General features: G+C 33.8%; 1 protein-coding gene across 1 annotated transcript; it reads left to right on the top strand.

Moving 5' to 3' along the window:
- The first annotated feature begins 6,248 nt into the window (after nucleotides 1-6,248).
- Nucleotides 6,249-11,682, top strand: LOC149539920 (leucine-rich repeat protein 1-like). The gene is made up of 8 exons (XM_089801135.1): nucleotides 6,249-6,403; nucleotides 6,541-6,825; nucleotides 8,289-8,421; nucleotides 8,534-8,605; nucleotides 9,754-9,897; nucleotides 11,009-11,080; nucleotides 11,183-11,254; nucleotides 11,356-11,682. Exons 2-8 carry the CDS (start codon nucleotides 6,756-6,758, stop codon nucleotides 11,432-11,434), a joined length of 642 nt encoding a protein of 213 aa, XP_089657261.1. The 5' UTR covers nucleotides 6,249-6,403; nucleotides 6,541-6,755; the 3' UTR covers nucleotides 11,435-11,682.
- Nucleotides 11,683-13,151: the final 1,469 nt, after the last annotated feature.

The following is a 13,151-nucleotide window of genomic DNA, read 5'->3' as shown; positions in this document are numbered from 1 at the left end:
AGTTCTTTGGGGCTTAGCCAAGAGTGACAAGATTATGCTTCCAAGAGAGGCGTCTTTCAATTCACCTCTAAAGATTTATACTCCGCCAGAATGCTAGAGTTGAGGTTGTCCCAAGAGGTGAAGAAATCCCCAAGCATGCCTCTTAAAAAATGTAAAACAAGACCACATAAGTGATCTCAGGTTTAAAAGACACTTGTTCATTCCAATTGATGCTTTAGATTTTGTAATCTACTATTGAAGACACTCGTGTTTATGACATACAATGTTCTTTCCAACCTAACATTGTTGTCAACGATATAAGAAATTCGAGTATTTTCAACATGAGAAATTTGATAAGGAACAAGTGAATAAGTCAATTCATACATGCATTCAAGAGTGAGTGATTTCTTTTTAAGCCCCAAAGTTGAAGTGTGAGGCATAGCAATGATTATTTGATCCTTGGCATTCAAGATTGTGTTTGTCATTTTAATCATGCATTCCAAAAAATGTGATTTTAGTCCATGGCATTCAAGATTTATTTGAGCAACATTCATTCAATGAAAATTTGTTTAAACATTCAAGTTCATTCTAAGAAAAACCTACAACAAAATTAATGGTTAGGTTTTCAAGATGCTCCAATCTGCAATGCTACAAAAAAAAAAGCAATTTGACTAGTCACCAAAAAAAATTCAAAATGGAAGCTTGACTATGGAAAAAAAAATTTAACTTTTTTTGTTCTTTTTGATAGGCGTGCAAATGCTTAGAAAAACACCTATCCTACATAACCACCAAAAGTCAAAATTTGATATATACTATTTAAAAATTAAAAAAATAGTGGGATCGTGGTATAGAGACTGGTGAAAATAGTGAAAAAGTAGGTTGTCGGAAAAATACTCACAGTGCGATCCCATAGGTTTATGGAATGTGTTCCCGCTAGCAAGTGTATCTGCAAGATTAAGGGTGAAAAGATAAAATTGGTTTTCTAGGCTCAACTATTTTGGTCAAGCATTTTTGCAGGTTTTACAACAATCCCACTAGTAAAAACTCGCATTCCCGTGGGAGGATTGGTCAACGGGATTAATGGGGAGGGTTTTTAATAACAATTCATGTTTCCACTGGTAAAAGATCATGATTTCACAGTTGGGATCTTGATTTCACAGCTGTGGGATCGTGATTTTGCAATTGCGGGATCACGATTTCATAGTGTTTGCAAGGTGTTTTAATAGGAATTTGATTGGATTTCCGAGAACACGCTTCCTAATTGGGGATTTTGGTACTTGCAAACAATATTAAGAAACCAACTACATACAAAAACAAACACAATATGTCAGTTTGGTTGGTTAACAAAATAAGTGCAAAAACATGATTAGAATGACCCAAATGTAGGGTCCCACGAGGCGTGCCAAAATGTATCACCTAATTTAGTAGTGTAATAAAGGAATACTAATACTAACAAAAGCATTCACAATAATCAAATAAGTAAACACTTATGATAGGACGAGGTTATCACCAAAAGGAAGGCAAACCAAGAATGGTAAGCTCCTTGGGCATAACCTATGATGACGAAGCTATGTCCCCGATGGATAGTGGATGTATGCTCATGATGTGCTCAAGCTTCCAATGGATGGGTGTTTATCAAGTGTGTATATGGATGAGGGTTTCAACAACGGAGGTAGGGATGGATTTTAGCATTATGATGGTATTTTGGTAGTTTTTGGGCTCTCAAAATAACATTATAAGTTTGCATAAAAGTGGATTCATGGATTGTGAGAGGGAAGGGCTTTATTTATAGGCCAAAAGGTAGAGAGATGGAGGGTCAAGATGCAAAGATGGAAGAATGGTGAGGGAGGGCTAAGATGCTTTGAAAGGAGAGCACATGGATTGTGCTTGTTTGGAGCCAATATAGGAGTGACACTTGTCACAAGGAGGATGAGTGTGAGAGGATGGGATAAGGGTTGGTCAAAGGGAGTAACAAGGGAGGATGAGTGTGTAAGAGGGATGTAAGAGGTATTAATGGCATGTAAGAGCCATTAATGCTCTTAGATAGGGATGGAAGAGGATAAGGGAGACTTGTTGACTTTGGCTTGGGTTAGCAAGTCTTAACCCTTGCTTAAAGTTGTGTACATGTTTAGGAGGGGCATTAGACTTATCTTAGGAAGGGGGTTAGGGGGCAAGTGGCTTAGCTTTGATGGGATTGGTTAGTTAGGTGGCTAAGTGAGGTCAGTATGGGTGAATGGGTTGGATTAGGGGTACAGGTAGGTTTTAGGGATATGGATAAATTATTAAATGATTTATTTAATAAAATTGGGGATGTGGGATTAAATTAAATAGATTCGAGGATTTATTTAATTTAATAGAGGAATAGGGATTTAATTGATAAATTGATTTTGGGTTATCATTTGATTTTATCAATTGGACTATAGTTAATTAATTTAATTAATTAACTAGGGGATGACGATTAGTTAATTAGATAATAAATATTTAATCAATAATGTCGTAGGAGATGACTAAATATGATTACCTAATGATGTAATCAGATTTAGGTGTCTACACTAGGTTCACCACTTCCAAACTTTTGTGACAACATGCTTATTATTCTTTGTGGTTTTTTTTTAATTATCAATTTTTTTAGTTCCAAATTGATTTTAGAGAATGCTTCTTCATATGCTCCAAATATTTTGAGTTGTTACATCTAAAGCTCTTGATAATAATTCTTTAACATGTGTCCTAACAATGTCTTCATAAGATTCATAACCTAATGATCTAGTAACTAGAATGTCCTAGGTTGAATTGCTTGAATTATACATGTATCGATATCAACCAGAAGACATATCTCTTCCTTATGTTCCTCAACTATGTATCTTGGAATTCCATAGGGTTGTAGGTGGTCCATAGGGAGGTAGAGAACTCAAAGAGATTCCTGACAATATTAACAATTTGTCAACTAGAGTTATAGATCAAAAGTTATGGTTCCTAAAAGATGGATCACTTTTTTTGGAATCTTCTTTTTTTGCACCTATTTCTAATTTGAATTCCAGAGCTTCTATTTTGGTGCCTGATTGCAAAATGTCATAATGTAATTTTTATTCCTAGCCCCAACCTTGAAATAGGCTATTTAAGGCCCATCTTGTAGTGTAAAAGAAACTTTTGGGGGAGTTTTCAAATAAGGTACTATGAGAAGGGTTTTCTCCAAAATTTGATAATATTGTAGCCCATATGACACATAGTTGAGTCTATTTAGAGTAATACATGTAATAAATTTTCTTATTTCAGATAATAACAATTTCCTTTTCTATTATGCTTATTTGTGTCTCATGTCGTGCCTTCATTAGAAGAAGATACTATCTAGAGCGGTCAATATGCTTGGCAAGATAATGCCAAACTTTAAAGTTAGTCAAGGTATTTCAATTCCCGATCAGTTTGAAGAACTTTTGAATAATTTTGACAGCCATTTTGAAAGAAGGAATTTATTTCAAGACTATTTCACCGCTTATGTTCTTTAATTACATACAAGATAGGATTTCTTTGAATGTTGGAATATGTAAATTAGAAGGAGCTATTGAGGAAGGAAGCAAAATACATAGAATGTGGACATATTCATTTTCTTAAGTTTTTGACATTGACAATTTTTTTAAGGAAAGTAAGGAGGCACTAACAGATAAAGAAAAGCACTTTGATTCATCAAATGGATTTGCTTCTAATCACATGGGTGAAGTTGTGAAAATTAACGACAAGATAAGATGTTTAGAGGATGAAAAGAATAGAATGCTTGGAATATTTTATGACTTAAGGAAACTCATAGTTCTTAAGCTAGCTACTTTGCAAAAGAGTTTGGAGGAACCAGGGAGGTTAATTAAATCACCACCCATCAGATATCATTTATGTCGAGGAATCAACTTGTTCTATGTGTGGAAAAATTCAACTTTTGGGTGGTTTTAAGATGACTTGGGGTGTTGATTTTGTGTCTTTGAAGGACAAATTTTTCAAATGTCTTCAAATTTTTGTGAGGATGCTATTATAACTTGTATATATGTGGATAATATAGGATTTTGGTAGAATGTTTTGAGTTTTGCTCCGCCTTTGCCTTTGATGTCAAAGGGGGAGAGATGTGTGAAAAATGATGTGAAAGGAAAGATGCTTACCCTAGGGGCAGTTCTTGATTTTTAAGATTTTTTGGAGACTTGACATTTTGGATAGAAACTCAATCAATTTTCACTAATTGGTTTCCATCAATGCCAAAGGGGAAGATTGTTGGAAAGAGTTACTTATTAATCCATGTTATTTTTTCATCAATGGCAAATACATTCATTACTATTTGCTAGGTATCAATTTTTGTATGGTTGTACCAAAGGATTTGATCCAAGTAAATGACTAAGTCCAGTAAGTAGACCAATACACAGTCAAACAAATCATCTTGGTAATGACAGAAATCAAAGAGTTAGATGTTGAGAAGCCAAAGCATAAAAGTAGACATCATGTTGTGTCTAACCTAATCATTACAACACTTGATGTTACAAGATGAGGGAGATATTCTCTATTGAATATTAGTTTGACAATATTTTGATAGAACAAGATAGTTTCAGTAAGATCATTTAGAAAGATTTGCTATTTGGTATGCAATTTTAGTTTGATGGTTGCTTATGATGGAGCTGACATTGGAGGGTACTGCGTTTTCATAGCAAGCTACAATGTGATATTTTGATAAAGTTTTGGTGCGATAATCTACACGTTTCATCGGTAATCTTTTGGGCCAAATGAGTCATACTTTTGAGATTATGATCATATATTTAAGATCAAATTGTGGATGCAAAGAGATATAAGGATTTGTAACAATAAGATGACAGTTAGATCCAAATGGAAGGGCATAATACACAAGCAGAATAATGTTTTGTGATGCATAACTTCATTGGAACAATATTGGCATTGTTGATGCTACTTGTGAGTTCATTTATGCTTTGTAAAGTGGTTGTATGCCTTAATGTATTTTGTCTTTATATCTGAGCAGTGAGCTGTAAATTTTAAGCCTGAATGCAGGTGCATTTCACTTCTTCTATACTTACAACTTTAACAGGGTACTTATTACTACAATAGTGAGATATTTGTGGGTATCATCCCCACTGCTCTTTTCCCCTTAATCGAGCTTTCCTTGATAACAAATCACAATGTTATGATGTTGTTCATGTTGTTTATGTTATTCTATTTACTTTAAGTTATGGTTATATGGTTAAAGTAGTTTGAGAATACTAATGCACTAATTCACACCCCTCCCCTCTTAGTGCTCCCTAATCCTAATAGGTTATTGGAGGTTTGGGGGTGGGTTCCAAACAACACTACGAAAAATGTCATTTTTGACTACTCAAATTTTAATAGTCTCTAAAGAGAGATCCATGAATACCTGCTAGCTGGAATCTTTGCCTGCATGGTTACTGGGTTGCTTCCCCCATACCACTTTTATATTGACGATAAAGCACTTCCCGATCGAAATTTGATCTCGATCATAGAATGCAAGAACAATATAAACTACAAACCAATGCACAATTATATCTTAATATCAATGAAGGGAACTAGTTACGTTCCAAATACTCTCCACTCCTTACTTACACAACCCCATAATTACAAACTCTAGATAACCAAAAAATGACAACTGGAAGCTCAATTAATAAATAAATCGTGTATGTAGATGTTCATTTGCGCTCCAAGTAGTAAGAATTTTTGAACTATTAGCACCTTTATGCATAAGTATAGACATTTTTTATATGGTTGTAGAGCATTATTATTGGGCATCTCTAAGTAAGTATAAAGGACACTTTGAAACAAACATTTTTCTACCCCTGCAAATATAACAAATTCTAGAACATGCATCATTATTAAAGAAGTTAGAACAATAGTTATATAAAGTTAAGTCATATAGACAAACAACCAATAAACATTGATCTACCCAACAGATATAAACACTTGCACAAGAACAATTGATGGAAAGCAGAAAAGAAAAGGATGAAGATAAAAGAAGGAAAATAGGATAGGTGAAAAAAAGAACCAAATTCTATAGGATCAGAAAGAGATAGAGTTAGTGCGTTGAGTCCATAGAGGTCTGAAAATGGAGGGAAAAGAAAAAGGCAGAGGTCGTGATTACAAGCAGTATATTTTGCACTCATCACTGGAATTTGCCCGAAAAAGGACATATCAATCTGAAATGACTCCGCACGGATCACACACATGCAAAAGATTTGACTTTGACTATAAAATAAACAAACTTATCAGTAGAATCTTCCCTGTTCCTCTCTCACAGGCATTGAAATGACCTCCAAAACTTGAAGAACAATAAATTATACCAAAATTTATTGAAATTCTGTGGGGCTTGCACAGGACCCGCGTAAAAGCAGATCACCTTTGGAGACCACAAAAATTCAATCGCACTTTGCAGGTAATAATCCCTAAAACAAGCACAGATTTGTTCTCATTACAAGTCAAACGAGATTAAAGTTTTGAGTAAAAAGATATTCGTACAGGAGAGTGCATTAATCATCACTCTACTGTGTTATTGTGGCGAATAAATTCCAGTATGGTGACCGTTGAAGGTGGGGAAGGCGAGAGGAGCTTTGAAGTCCTATAAATGCGCATGACCACTTACAGCTCTTCAGCAGTACAGGGTGCCTTAAGTGAAGGCGGTGAGGGCTTTAAGGCGACGTGATTTGAGCTTTATTTTGGGGTGTTTCTGCTGTTTGCAGAAGAAAATTTTGTGTTTGTTTCTGTTTTTGGTTGGAAGAGGAGGAAAAATGGAGTTTTGGGGGTTGTTGATGATGATAATAGTTGTAGTCGGTGTCGAAGTGGCTGCTAATTCTGAAGGTGATTTGCGTTTGGTTTTTGCAGGTTTTGTTTATTTCAGCTTGGATCTATTTGGATACGTAACGGATATTTTTCCCTTGCTTTTGTTTTCTTTCAACAATTTACAGCCTTTTACGCTTAAATTTGTTTGGTTACTTGGACCTTGATTTTTTCAGTTTACAGCTTTTTCACCTTAAATATCTTTGGTTGCTCAATATGTTTTTACTTATGCCTTTAGTTTTTTGAATTTTCAGATCTTTTAGCTTAAATCTTTGGTCTTTCTGCTTAGCATGTGTGATCCGTGCAAATATACAGCTTTTTCGCCAAAAATCGCTTTGGTTGCTCAACGGATTTTTAATTGTGACTTAGTTCTTTTGAATTTACAGGTCTTTCAGCTAAGATCTCTTTGGTTGCTCGACAGATTTTTTATTCATGCTTTAGGTTTTTTGAAATTACAGCTATTTACCCTGAAATTTATATTTTCGCGTCGCGGATATGTGTTTTTGCCTTTCGCTATTTGAATTTACAGCTCTTTCAACGTAAATCTTGAGTAGGCTAATGAATGTTTATTCTTTACCTTAGGATATTTTCTGTCTATTTTACAGCTATTTCACCTTAATATATTTTGGTTGTTTAGCGAAATTTCGCTTTTGCTTTTCGTATTTTTGATTCCCAGATCTTTCTCCTTAAATATTTTTGGCCGCTTAACTGGTATTTTCCCTTTGCCTTAGTTTTTTATGTACGAAAAATTTATAGCCGTATCAACTTAATCTGTTTGATCACGTGAAAGTTTTTTAGTTTTGCTACCGGTTTTTGCAATTTACAGCTTTTTCGCGTGTAATCTGCTCGGCATCTTAACGGATTCTGATTGGTACGGTTATTTTTTGAATTTGCAGCTCTTTCACCTTGATTATGTTTAGTAGCTCAACAGATTTTTGTTTTTGTTTTGGTATTCTGATTTTACAGCTTTTTCACCTTGAAATTGAATGTATTTGACAGCTCGACGGAATTTTTGTTTTGACCTTGGGTTTCTTGAATCTACAACTCTCTCACTCGTAAATTTTGATCGCTTACGGATTTTTGGGTTAAGCCTTTGGTTTTTAGAGTTTAGTTTTGCTACCGGTTTTTGCAATTTACAGCTTTTTCGTCTGTAATCTGCTCGGCATCTTAACGGATTCTGATCGTTGCCATTATTTTTTGATTTTGCAGCTCTTTCACCTTGATTATGTTTAGTAGCTCAACAGATTTTTGTTTTTGCATTGGTATTCTGATTTTACAGCTCTTTCACCTTGAACTTGAATGTATTTGACAGCTCGACGGAATTTTTGTTTTTGCCTTAGGTTTCTTGAATCTACAGCTCTCTCACACGTAAATTTTGATCGCTTACGGATTTTTGTGTTAAGCCTTTGGTTTTTAGAGTTCCCAGCACTTGCACCTTAAATATGTCTGGTCTCCTAACGGATATTTTCTTTGGGAGGTTGCAGGTGATGCTTTGTACGCTTTGCGGAGAAATTTACACGATCCTCTGAATGTCTTGCAAAGCTGGGATCCAACCCTAGTAAATCCATGCACGTGGTTTCATGTTACCTGCGATCGACAGAACCGCGTGACACGGCTGTAAGCTTCGCGAAATATTTTGTTACTTCCATTTAATTTACTTCTAAATCTTCAGACGCAAGATTTGTGGTCATAAAGTTAAATATTTATTGTGATATTGATGAAAATGCAGGGACCTGGGAAATGCGAGGTTGTCTGGAACCTTGGTCGGTGATCTTGGGAGACTTACCAGTCTTCAGTACCTGTAAGCCTCTCAAACCAGCTTAAAAACTGAATCTGATGTGATCTTTGTCTGAAACCCTAGGTTTCATATTTTATTTATAATAAACATAAAAGATCACTCTTCATGAAATCTGATCTATCTAGGAAACTTCTGGAAAAGATTTTGTCGCTCTTGTTCGTTTTTAGCTCACGCTCCATTCGCTAGGGATGAATGGATGGATGCGTATTACTGAACCGTCCAGAGATGGGGGGCACCAGATAAGAGAAAAATTATCTGCAAAATAGAAAAGAATATTCCGAGATAAGTGCCTAAGATCGGATGGTATCAGAATTAATGGATGGCCATTTACATGGATCTGACTTAGAGTACGATACAGGCATTTAGCTTTTGTTTTTCTCCGTGCGAAGTACTGCTTAATCTCTCAAGCGTGGAGAATATTGCTCAGCTTTTTCTCTAAGGCCTGCAACATGCCCATTTTTTCATCTACCAAACGTGTGGAGCTTGAGTAGGGTTGAAACTGGTGTCTTTTCTGCTGCTACTAAATAAAAGCTTTTGGTAAATACGTGTAGTGACTAGTTCCATTTATTGTATACAGCCCGCAGCCAAACAATCCATCTAGGCTAGCTGTTTCACGTGAATTTCTTTCTACTTTTACAGAGAAACCCTAGGAACCAACAGGTAAGTCCTTTATGCATTCAAGAGGCTGTGATAATTGTCACTGTACGAATTTTCTTTTTTGTTTATGTCACTGTTTTGATACAGTGTGCATGCTTTTGCATTTAAGAGTCCGTGTCAATTTGGCACTGTACGGCTTTCTCGTTTATTGCTGACAATTTTATGCTACACCGGGCATTCTTTCTTTATTTTTTTAAATGGGTTTTTGTCTTGATGTTCGACTTGTTTTGCTTTGAATTTGTTCAACATTTGCAGAATTAGAGACTATTATTCACTATGGATCTGGTGTTTTCTTGTTGTCTTAGGTTTTTGTTAAAAACCAATGATCTGTAAAGTCAGAAGGGGATGATAAAGCTGCCATTTAGTTCAGAAATAGAATTTGAGAAGCTTGTTTCTGTCAAAGAGAACACGAGAATAGTTTTTGGTCAGAGTTGCATCCGTTTCACGAGGTGCGGAGGTTTACTTTGGGTGTGTTGTTTTTTATGTTTGTGTAGGGAGCTTTACAAGAACAATATTAGGGGCGAAATTCCCAAGGAGCTTGGCAACTTGAAAAGCCTTATAAGTCTGGATTTGTACCAGAACAATCTCACAGGAAAGATTCCTGAAACACTGGGAGATCTCAAGTCACTCAGATTTCTGTAAGTTTTCTTTTATTTGCTTGATGGAAGATAGAAAGTATTCTTTATTATTTCGAACATGCAAAAAGTTTCTATTAATATCAAAATGTTGTAGATATATAAACTTACTTGGAAGTGTTTTTAGGTTTGATGGTGTAAGATTTTATTTATTTTTATAATTTATTAAGTTAAAAAAAAATTATTATTTTGTTTGATTTTTCCTTTTATTTTTATTTATTAAAATATTGTTGTTATTTAAAAGGGATCTTATTTTTTTAGTTTAATTCATAAAAATATTATAAAATTTTAGATTTAATTCATGAACATAAGCAAGATAATTTTAAAATTTATTTGTGTAAATTTTTTCCATACATAATGTGTGAAATTACACATTTAATACACATTTAATAATTAGTGTTTAAAATAATATATAAATTGATTGCTATTTTCAATTGTCTTATTTATATATAAGAATTTATTATTTTAGACATTTTTATTGTAGATTAAATTTGTAAAAAAGATATTAGTAAATATTAATTTTTATTTGAAATACATATGCAACATTGTTTCTGCTTTAAATTGTGAGAGATTTATTATCAAAATAAAATTGTTTAAAGAGAATATGGTAATGGGTAATTTCAATCTAATTTTTAAATAAATATTAAATGTTGATAATTTTTATATTTTTGGTATTCTTATTTATTTATTTAGTTATTACGAAGAAAGATTTATATATTTCAATAGAAAATTTTGCCTGGCTATAATTTCATTTACAAAATATAAAGATTAATTTATAATTGTAAAAAGGTATTGTCACTTTTTTTTAATACATTTATTTTGATATTACTAGCAAGATTCACCAACTCAACTACAGATTGAATCAAAACTTGACTCACTAAAAAATATCTTACTTATATATATATATAAATTTATTTTTAAAACAGATACAATCTCCAAATTCTACATAATATTTGTTAATGTAATGGGAATTCTATATAGTATTTTCATGATAGTATTTTCTACATAGTTGTTTATATAAAGTGGCAAGTGAGAAAGCTGTTTATTTTTCTCAACCAAGAGAATCTTGCTAACATATCATTCATTTGACATGAAAATATTGGTTTGAGTGCAGGCGTCTTAATGGCAACAAACTGACTGGTCGGATTCCACGAAAACTCACTAAGTTGAGCAGCCTTAAAATATTGTACGTTGGACAAAGAAAGCGTCTCGTTATTCTTAAAACTCTTTTCAGTCGCTTCCCTCTTTTATCATTTACAGCAATAATAATAACACATTGTCTGTGCAGGGACGTTTCTGACAATGATCTATGCGGTACTATTCCTGTTTCTGGAGCTTTCTCTAAATTCTCGCAAAAGAGGTGGGCTTCACAGTCTCCATAAGAAACCATTTCTTATTTCTTTGTCTTATCTTTCCTCTGAATGCTCATTTATGTTTTGTTGTTTCTGAAACTGTATACAGTTTTGAGAACAACCAACGGCTGAAGGGGCCAGAGTTAATAGGGTCAGTTGTCTACAATTTGGGTTGCAGCTATCCCTAACAAACAAGATATTCCTCAGAATGATCTATAACATAATTCTGAACTATTGTAAGTTTAGTCTGCAGCTTTACCAAATCTGGAATGGTTTTATTAACATAATTCTAAACTATTTGCAAGTTTAGTATATGCAGCTTTAAAAGATCTCCTTACCCAAAAGGAGACAGCTGAAGTGAGAGCAAGCCAAGATGTACTGTATATATTTTCTTTCAATGAAACGTAATTTACATGTTTCATGATCCTACCAGAAACTCATGGAGTATTTGATGGTCTCTGTGTGTAACTTAATTGTATAAACAAAGAAGGAATGACATGGACATTACATAAGTAGAGATGGGATAAAGAATCGACACTGTTTTAAACGACTATTTGGAAGTATCAAAGCTGTTTGATATTTAATATGATGTTACTATTTTTGATGAAACAAGATTTGCACAAATAAAGACGGGACAAAGTGTACCAAAAATAAATTAGAATAGCAGGAACATAAAAAATTAAATGTTAAATGCTCTGCATCAAACTAACAATGCCCACAAGAGAGTCTAACTCAAGACGTCATCATGAGCAGCAAGCAAAATTAAGAAGGCAAATTTTATACGATGACAAAAGTACAAAAAACATAACAAGTAGGATTAACAATGTGATCCCTAGGTAAAGCTATACACGATAACAAAAACACAAAGTAGTGTGAACAATGTGATTCGCAGGCAAGCTAAATTAAAAAAAAAATAATAGGGAGGATTTAAAAATGTGACATACTAAAACAAGCAACATGTAATCAAAAAAATATAACAAGGATTAACGATGTGATACTAAAACAAGCAACACAATCACAGAAAAACATAACATGCAGGATTAACAATGTGATACAAATAAAAGATATATACAATCACAAAAAACATACACAAAATATAAATTATCCCTTACAAGTTTCAAAGGTTTGGAACATTTAAAAACGAACAAATAATAAAGTTTAAATAATTTTCCGTTTGTATAATTCATGTAATAGAATTCTTGTATGCATCTTAATACCACGATAATGATTTTACTTGCATGCAAGAGGACGTTTATGCGTTCATCATTTGCATTAACCATGCCCAAAGTTATGTGCACACAATTGCAAACCCCACACGTGTGTGCAACTCAATCAGGAATTATTGTGTTTCCAAACATGCGTATTCCTTGCATCGCATGATATGTGGGCTCCAAAGGAATCCCCATGACCTTATCTGCTCTATGCAATTTTCATGTTTACAGACAATGAAATACGTCTCTTTTTCTTCTTGGTGGTGCAAATGTGTTGTGCATGGCTTTGATTGTGATCATAAGTAGTATATATTTCCATTCCTAGGATTCGTCCCCTCTACCATAATAGAGTTCTGGTTTTCACTTTTAAATGCATTGATGAAGCATCCGAGGAACTGGCAAGTTTGCGGTCAACCTAAAGAATTAGAAAACTTGTAAAAGGTTAGAATTATCCCTTTAAAAATCTCGTAGTTACTTATTTAGAAATTATGGATAAAAATAGATCATGAAAGATCAATTGTGCTTTTAGATTTTGACTAAGGAGAAAAGAGTTTATGGGTAGAATACAAATTAGAAGGTTTAGAAGAGTTTGTGGAGGTTCTCATTGTTTACTCTTTTTTTAATGTTGTATGAAATGATTATGTCAGGACATCTGTAAAAGGTTTAGAGTGACATCAATCTTGTCAATATATTA

The sequence above is a fragment of the Cupressus sempervirens genome, chromosome 9 (assembly GCF_028749045.1).
Source record: "Cupressus sempervirens isolate cs-2001-9-10 chromosome 9, ASM2874904v1, whole genome shotgun sequence".
Taxonomy (NCBI): Eukaryota; Viridiplantae; Streptophyta; class Pinopsida; order Cupressales; family Cupressaceae; genus Cupressus; species Cupressus sempervirens.
This window is presented reverse-complemented; position numbering and strand designations above follow the sequence as displayed.

Bases quoted from the DNA above. Each gene is read 5' to 3' on its own strand.
- LOC149539920 (XM_089801135.1), top strand. From the start codon at position 6,756: ATGGAGTTTTGGGGGTTGTTGATGATGATAATAGTTGTAGTCGGTGTC. The intron at 8,422-8,533 runs GTAAGCTTCGCG...ATGAAAATGCAG, and splicing joins CAGAACCGCGTGACACGGCT to GGACCTGGGAAATGCGAGGT. The intron at 8,606-9,753 runs GTAAGCCTCTCA...ATGTTTGTGTAG, and splicing joins CTTACCAGTCTTCAGTACCT to GGAGCTTTACAAGAACAATA.